This window comes from Haliotis rufescens, unplaced genomic scaffold (genome assembly GCF_023055435.1).
Source record: "Haliotis rufescens isolate VD_foot unplaced genomic scaffold, xgHalRufe1.0.p SCAF_6, whole genome shotgun sequence".
Taxonomy (NCBI): domain Eukaryota; kingdom Metazoa; phylum Mollusca; class Gastropoda; order Lepetellida; family Haliotidae; genus Haliotis; species Haliotis rufescens.
Window position 1 is genome coordinate 38,994,424 of NW_025964334.1, and position 9,025 is coordinate 39,003,448.

The window sequence follows — 9,025 nt, forward strand, 5'->3', positions numbered from 1 at the left end:
CGTGCATAGCTTGCTGCGAAAACAATAAGTGGAACCGGTAGCGACACACAACACATACCTCCCTCCATCGCACCTTGCACAGGTTTAACAAAGGTCCCAATTATTGGAAGGAAACGATTACTAGAATGATGGCATATATTTTTGTCGGCATTAAAACTGTCGTGATTTTGGAATTGTTTTGGTATTGCAACTAGAGAAATACCTACTCATGATTTATTAAAAGTATTGAAATCAGATAAATTCAATATTTAGTGACATAATCATTATGAAAATTTAAATCAATAATAATAATAATATGTCCTAATAACATAACACGTAAATGTATGATCGTCATCTATTTGGGGGAGCTTTTTGTAAAATCCAAAATATTTCCTTCACGTTTTCGTTTCGTTGCTATAACAAAGGATGTTATGACTACCTTTTTAAAACACAGAAAGATGGAGGATTTAAAGAATGCATGGACGGGAAATAAGAATAATGATTAATGTCGAGAAAGCAGTTGTTTAATATACATGTATATTCACTGGTTATTAATTAAATTGATAATTATTTTTAAAAAGTGTGATATGAACGTTTGCTATTCATGTGACATTTTACACAAATTTCTCGTGTATTTGCTTGTTTGATAAATACTTGTATTTTTTTCTTTTAAATTCAGATAATAAAACCTCTCGCCTCCGTCTAAGTCGATTTTAGATTTAAACATGTATGGTTTTGCTCTTCAACTTGTATTTATTTGTAGATTAATTTAATGACAAATGTGACCTTAAAGAAATATAGGGGAGCTCAGTGATTCTACATCAATACACTGGGTAAGGTAGATTGTACTCTTCAGGCTTATACAAAGGGAAACCACTCCCATCTAGAGTATAAACCAAGATTAGCTGCCCTTGATTTATCCAAAAGGTCACTGACGTTACAAATCGCTTGCAGACGACTTAGGTTTTTATCCTTCCTTTGATTAGCGAAAAAGTTACGAGGGCCGTTCAATAAGTTTTGCAACTTCGCAGAATATCTTTTGCACTTTTATTTTTCAATATAATCTCCATTCACCTCAATACACTTATTCCATTTGTCCTTCAAGCTTTTAATACCAATTTTATAGAAATCCGCAGATTGGCCCTCTAACCATGCCTCTGAGGCAGCCTTTATGTTCTCGTCATCCTGGAAGCGTCTTCCACGTAGGAACAGTTAACAGTCACTGGGGGCTAAGTCTGGGCTGTACAGTTAAATGACCCACCCTACAGCCCAATTCAAAACATGAAAAAAACATTTTCTCAGAAAATCCACTTATCAAAATCTATTGGTATAGAAACTGTACTCCCCCAATTGGAAAAGAATCCATTAAGTAGTTTTCAAGTTATAGGTCGCAGAAACAATGTCCTTGGACGGACAGATTTCCTTGGTATAACTATATACCCCCGCCCTTTTAGATTGGGGATATAATAAGAGTCATCAGTAGATGACTAGTCTCCCCCGCCCCCACTTATTCGAAAGAACAAATCATCTGATTGTTACGGCAAGTCCTACAAGAATGATGTCCAACTTGCTGAAGGTATTCTTATCTTATCTGTTCGTATACAAGAGAAGTTATTGACCTATCAACACAATACCATGGAGTTGGGATTCGGAAATTTGTATTTGAAGTCAGGTGCTTTTTTTGGCAAAGATACGAGTTAGTGGATGTCACACAATAGGTACATGGCTTATGCTGTAATCTGCTGCATTACTAACTGTAGTTATGAATAGTTACTGGGGGTGGTGAGGGTATGTGTGGTGGTGGGGTGTGTGAGATAAAAATACAAACATGAAAACCCATTCTCATCGAGAAACTCAAAATGAGTAAGATGCCAGTCAGGCACGATGCAGATAATCAAGTCTGAGCGGCCATCAGCCAGGTATATAAATTAATACAATCCCAAAGACGTTCAGACTAATGATGACAAAGCTCAATCTTAGTTGTGAAAAATGATTTATTCATGACATGATAAATGATAAAATACAAAGTATCTGCTTGTCAGCTGGCGTGCAATGTTGGCGTCTGAAGGCGGGGTGTGCAATGCCAGCAGACGCCAACGAAGGTGCAATGCTGACAACAGACAAGTAAAATGTCTGTACTGTACCTCTTGCATACCAACCTCTCATCCTTCCACACTTGTAGGCGACACAGAAATAACATCCATCCACCCACACGTCTGGCAATATGACGCGATCACCCGACTACTCCATACCAGTACGGTCAGGGCTGGATACGCTCCATATAGCCTGTTTATCTGGGAATGAACATTCACAAAGGCAACACTCCAAGAAAGTTTTGTGAAACAGTTCATTTGTCCAACTGCAGCATGATGTCCAATAATCACGGGTTTTTTTACTTCTTAGCATATGATATTTTCATGGCATTGCTTGGTGTGATCTTAAATCCTTGTAAAGCCTCTTTAGCAGCACCAGCCTGAACATCGGTCTCAAACTCCACGAAAGCAATGTCGTGTCTGCCCGGGACAAGACGAACCTCTTTGAATCCAGGAAATCTGAAAAACAGGTTCGGTAACATTTACATATGCCCCAAAATGAGTTTATCATTTTCAGTATAAGGTTTTAGGTGTTGAAGATAGAATATACATACAGCTTGTAATAGTCTTAAATATTCTACCACATTTGAAACTTAAATTAACAAAGTGTTGTGGTATGGATCTTAATTACTAAGAAAAAGTCAGGGCTTGATTACAGGAACCTGATTTAACTTGCACAAGGTGCATGTTCACATGAAAGGTAGTTGCACAAGGCAAAACTAGATTGATTAACTTATAGGACCAGAGTGCAAAGTTGAAACAGATGCATTAACTAGTCTAAATAAATAACATCTCCGATCTCTTATGACTCCTGAATTACACAAAACACAGGTACTAGTGATGTAGTATGGTACATAAGGCTTAGGTATTGAGTGTGCTCAAAGATCTATGTGATGTGGACATCTAAGGGTAGGGCAACCAAAAGTGTGATTTGTTTTACATGCTGGTTATCACATAAATATTAGGTTGCATTTTTCAATGGTAGGTGGCACTGGTGCATGTTTTATATGGCTAAATCAAGCCCGAAAGTACTTACTGATTGAACAACATGGACAACATCATTTCGTTGGTTTCCTCGGGGAGGTTTGTGATGAACAGAATCTGGTTTGGAGGCTGTTCCGGGATGGCAGTGGATGGGGCGGCAGGAGCAGCTGCAACATCAGAGGACAACATGAAAACAGCGGTAGAGTTATTTATTGTTGGCTCATGAGTTGATCACTCTGCAGCATTCATCTTGGTTTTAAGCACATTCGCAACACTACCAAGGCCGTAACTTTACTTTTAATGGGGTTACGGACCAGAGCAGCCTAAGAAAAGTTGGGTAAGAAAATAAGATAAAAATAAAACTCAGTTGTATTTTGGGGGGCTGTTTTCTGGTTATAAAAGTTAGGCAGGTCAACATAGCAACGTGTGAGCAATGTTTGTTTCCAAATACTAATTAACTTTTATGTTTAATAAAGAAATCCAGAAAAAGTAGGTTGGGGTAATTCATTGGCTTTCACTTTAGAGACACTAAAGATACAACAAAAAAGATAAAAGCTTTAAAACCTTTCAGCAGGAATTTGATTGCTTCCTCACAACACAGTAGCCTTACATTTATGTATCCCCACAAAATCAAATTTAATCAAAATAGAAAATACTTTTTAAAGTACCATATTTTGACAACAGTGCGCACCCAAGACGTAAATAAGGCGGAAATAGCAATCAGCTGTACACATGTTCTCCCAGACCTACTGGCAATTCACTTAAAAAATACCTGAGAAAATAAATGAATTTTGATGCAGTGATTGGAATAAATTGTATCTGAAAATATTATTTTCCCAGGAATAATATATTCAAGTATCGCGTTAATTTATTTGCAGTTTTTACTAAATACAAATCTAAAATAATAACCCTAAGTGTAAGAAGTCAAGGCTGAAGCTGTGTATCCATCCTATCATTTTACGTTTGTTTCAAAGTGCCAATAGTGGTAACTGATGGGGGTTGCCATAAATAACAGTGAGTTGGTGAGACTTGCCGATCAGTTCACACATGACTTCTCCGAAATTAATGTAAACAATATTGAATGAAATTAATAAAAAAGATAAGTCCACATACACAGTGAACACTTTCTATAACCAGATACTCGCAAAATATGTGCATGAACATGGGTGATGCCATCTTGTAAACACTTCGTATCAAGGAGTTAGGATCAGAGTAGCCTCCCTTGGAGTCAGTCCCGCATTAAATGAGGTCGCCATAACATTGTCATTTCTATTTGAAAGTCATTTACGAACAATTGGTTAAAAAAAAATGAAGGGGGATAGGTTGTAGGTTTGGTTTTTTCAACAAAATATCGGCAGTTTTCTGCAAAATATAATCTGACATGAAAATCGCCCCAATTTTTTCGTTTTGAAAGCACAGAAGATCCGTAAACCTAAACATAAAAAAAACTGTAGCCTAAGTTTGTGGGCAATATGATTGTTACCTGGATAAGCAAAGAGTGTGCGAATGTTGTTTAGCTAAAAGTGCATGGTAAATTGCAAACTGTACAATTTTCAGTGATGTCAAGTGCACACTGTATCTGATGAAATTTCCCGTACTCACCTGCAACAGGCTGCATAGGGGGCTGGGCCATTGGTTGTGCAACGGGTGCTGCTGGGGGCTGAGCAGGTGGAGCTCTGCAACACATTAAGGCTTATTAATTCCTCAGGAGGAAATGGACAAAAACTCATTTTTTTCAAGACTTATTGAACTCTATGAGGAAATATTAAGCACAAACAACTTATTTGACACCCTGAAACTTACTTGATTTGTTGAGTTTTCTTCTTTTTGCGTGGAGCTTCCTCCTCATCCTTCTTCCTCCGCGGCTCTTCTACGTATGTCCCCTTCATCTTGGCGATCACATGGGAGTCTCGCTTAGAAAACTGTATCCTCTGCAATGAGAGTCAGAACTCAATAAATGTTCCTAAGACTTGTGTTTTAACTTAGATCATTTTTGAGGAACTTAAATTAAGCCCAAAGTGATGCAGGTCTTGGACGTTTACCACTTCGGTGAAACTCAAGAGCACGGGTATGGTGCTGACCGGTCACCGTTAATGAAGCTAGACATTATTTTCCTCTTATGCAATAAAAGGATTACAGAAACATTTGTGAAATTTTAGAATGTCATAATGTCAAAGAAATAATTGTTCAAAATTGACCAAGAAAAATCTAAAAAACACTTGATTTTTATATTTTAATTTGAAAATCCTGCATTGAACAAATCTACGAGTTTATTCCCTGTCCACTGTATCTATTTAAGCTATCTTGTACTAGTGAAATTTGTAAAAACAAAATTGAAATCTTATTCAACACTTGATAGCATATCATTGCAATTTCCTTTCAACAGGGTTTAACACGATGCAGAAGTGCAATCCACTTCTCAGAAATGTCTGGAGTGAACACAGGAAAAAATATATATTGCATCCCAATAATTAAAAGTAATGAATTGTATACTGTACTGTAAGATTTATTAATTACTTTAATAACAGGACCTTTATATTTCTTGACAAAAATTTGGTACAGTACCATACCAAGTGAAGAAGGAAATTGCAACATATTGTGTCAGGACAAGAATAATAAGAAATAGTAAGGTCGATGGCTTCATGCCAAGGCTGATTTGGCACAAAATGTCATCTGATGGCCACTTTATTCAGGGGTGCATGGCCATCATTCATGTGCAGTTACCATAGTTACCCCTTCACCCTGACCAATGCTAGAAGTCATCATTCGGATCATGTGACCGTTTTTACCATAGGCTTGTCATAGAAGGGGAATCCCTGCATTGATCGCATAGCATTAGCAGCGCTGTTGATATCTTTGAAAATCACGAAGGCTTGTCCTCTCATTTTCAGGGTCTTCAGAGCCACAATGTCCAGAATTTGACCAAACTGGGAGAAGATAGCATACAAGGACTTCTTGAGCTCTGGAAACAGGAAAACAAACAAGTGTCAACAAGGGTACAGAGAACACTCACTCTTCACAGCAATATGGGCCCTCTGTCGCAACATTTCAGACCCCTTGTTGGTGTTGGAATACTTGACCCTGGCTAATCTCATCTCCATGATCAATCATGATACAAAATGAATTATTAAGACTTGGTGACATGAATGGTATCAATGAAATTACTTTGGCAATCAGGAGAATTTAATGTTCTTTTTCAACTGTTAATATTCCTTAAATGTAATTTTAATACTTACCATCCTTTTTAATCTTTTCATTGAGGTTGTTGATGTACACGGTGTGATTGGGCTGAACAGACATCTTGCTGTTGCTTTCTGAAAAATAAGTGAACATGGTGAACATATTATTCAACTGCTCTCCTAAATTGTTTTTTTATAAGGTCCTCCCAAAAAATACCTTCAAGTATGGGGCCGAAGGTAGTATTTTCTAAAAATTAATATTCTTGTATTAAATGATGTTTCACGCACTTTAACAGATGGCTGTTGTGAACAGATGTTATTTACAATGTTTCTGCGGACACATCCAACTTTTCTGAATATTTATTTGTTGTTTAATGCGACACAAAGCAATATTTATAATCATCATGTGATAATATATTAACTGTATTGCAGAAAGACAATGTGGCGTACATAATAGCGTAATTCTACATTCAAAAGTGTAATTGTTATGACATATATTGATATCTGATACAAGAAGAATCTCAGAATGCCAGTGGAGGATCATTGACAACCGACTTCTGAGCAATACTGGTGGCCCATCATTTCACACCACTGAGGATAGCGGGTTGAATAGGTCCCTTGTAACTAGTGCTGTCATAGGCAAATAAAAAGGATTTGGTGGTTAGGCTGTGACTTGGTTCATTGCATGTCATACCTCGATGGCATGTTTTTAACAAGCATGAAATACTCAATTTTTCAAAAATCCCACACTATCAAAAGGCACCAGTTCACCATCAGACCTAGCCATGTGCCAAGTGTGGTTAAGATCTCTCATGGTTTTTGCTCCTTTCACTTTGTGGCGGGGGATAATATTACAGTAATATTTCTGGTAGGGACTTGATTTATTTACTTGAGCTTATTGCTATCCATGTACACATGAGGATTGAGTCGATCCAACAAGTCCTCAAATATTTCAATTAGATCATTCATATGTTTGTTGTTTAATGTCACTGACATCATGAGCATCGATTCACACAATTGGAATTAACCAAGTCAGCAAGCTTGACCACCCGATCCTGTTAGTCGCCTCTTACAACAAGCATAGTCGCCTCTTACAACAAGCATAGTCGCCTTTTACAGCAAGCATGGATTGCTGAAGATCTATACTGCCCCGGATCTTTATCATGTTCATGGGTCAATAATTGTTATGTAAAAATACATTACATTTTTTTATGTACAGCCTGAACACATCTTGTAACGAACTTGAATCAGCAGAGATGCCAAACTCAAATTTCCATATTTTGGCGACAGGAAACATTCACACAAGCCACTTTCACCCACTACATTTATTCAGTACTGATTGTGTCGTCACTGGCCATGCTTATGCCTCCCTCATTCCTTACAATTATCTACATTATCCTTACAGTCATCCACCCGAGGCAAGGGAGTTACTGACTGTAAAAGTCGAACTAGACTGAAATATCAGGCTTGATCGTAAGCCACCAGTGGTTATTACGAGTTATGTCCCTTCTATTTCACTCCTATTGACCAGTCAGATTCCACTTATATCACTTGCATTTGCTATAAACAAAATCTCTGCAACCAGTCAAGACGATATAATCGATAATCAAGATCTATATTGTCTTACCTCGCAAGGTGCATCAAATCACGTAAACACCTCGATTAAAAACAAAGAGATTTGGAAAATATCTGTCGATGCCCAGTTGACGGTACTCCATCTCGTAGATTACGGAATGGGACGAGTGAGCCAAATGGCATCATTATTACATGTAAGTGTCGGTAGATTTAAGTCACGAGACACCATGCCTACCCATAACCTTCATTAGTGTCTGTTATCCATTCGACCCTTTTTGTTCAGTTTTGTAACGTTGTAGGCACGACTAGGTTAATTTGCACTTAGTTTTACAATGTGTACGCAGCTCAGTCGGTTAGCTCTCGGGCTAACAATCCGAATGTTGCGGAATCTCACAAAAATTGGTTGCTTGTCTTTGATGAGCATAAATGATCTTTTGCATTGTATTTAATCACTCAAACTTCACAATCTGTAAACCTTCCAATCACAAGCCAAAACAAGAAGTTATTAATTAATTATTTATCGTTTGGAAAGACACTATGTAGGGAGGTCAATGTGCAGTTTACTGTTGATGTTTTGTGGACATTTTTTGTAGTATTATTCATTTAATCCAGGGTTTTACGTGAAACAAATGTGTGTCCAATACGCACAAATGTTAAAGATTTGATGCAGAAAAAGAATATACTGTGTCAAGACTCATTAAAGTCAAGGTAAAAACCCTGTATACTATTTTGACAGTATTTGATTTAAAATAAGGTTTCTACCAAATTGTAGGCCTAATGGTTGTGCATGTAGATCTGCACGCACGATAACCCGACGTCCGTACACGTGACCGAGATTAAGTTGAATTAATAAGAAGTATCCTATTTTTTTGGTGGCCATGACGGTGCACGAAATGTAATGTGGAACGAACCGTCTACAACTTCATCTCTTCCTTGGTTCAACATGAATTTCACATTATATTTTCTGTGAAAACGCAACACAAAAATCAAGAAATAGATTCCAATTCAACTGTTGCCATACTTTGTGACAACCAACACATACCTTTTTCTGCTTTAAACGAGAGCTTTAAGGTGGATTCCACCGATTTCACCTACCGGTTTCGTTGTTCTCACGTTGAGATGAAGTAATGGCAGCTTCCGCCGAATATCACAAACTTCCGGTTAATTAATATTCATATATTGTCTTATTATTTCAATATAGTATTTGATAAAGAT

The 9,025-nt window shown here is 37.4% G+C and overlaps 1 protein-coding gene across 2 annotated transcripts; it reads right to left on the bottom strand.

Moving 5' to 3' along the window:
• Nucleotides 1-1,955: 1,955 nt before the first annotated feature.
• Nucleotides 1,956-8,965, bottom strand: LOC124145811 (U1 small nuclear ribonucleoprotein A-like). Of its 2 annotated transcripts, none has more exons than XM_046515739.1 (7): nucleotides 8,906-8,965; nucleotides 6,293-6,370; nucleotides 5,846-6,018; nucleotides 4,860-4,987; nucleotides 4,659-4,732; nucleotides 3,109-3,223; nucleotides 1,956-2,531 (listed from the first exon to the last, which is right to left on the bottom strand). In XM_046515739.1, exons 2-7 carry the CDS (start codon nucleotides 6,354-6,356, stop codon nucleotides 2,372-2,374), a joined length of 714 nt encoding a protein of 237 aa, XP_046371695.1. In that variant the 5' UTR covers nucleotides 6,357-6,370; nucleotides 8,906-8,965; the 3' UTR covers nucleotides 1,956-2,371. The 2 variants fall into 2 exon arrangements, with proteins under 2 accessions (XP_046371695.1, XP_046371694.1); XM_046515738.2 differs by having other exon boundaries at nucleotides 8,853-8,954.
• Nucleotides 8,966-9,025: the final 60 nt, after the last annotated feature.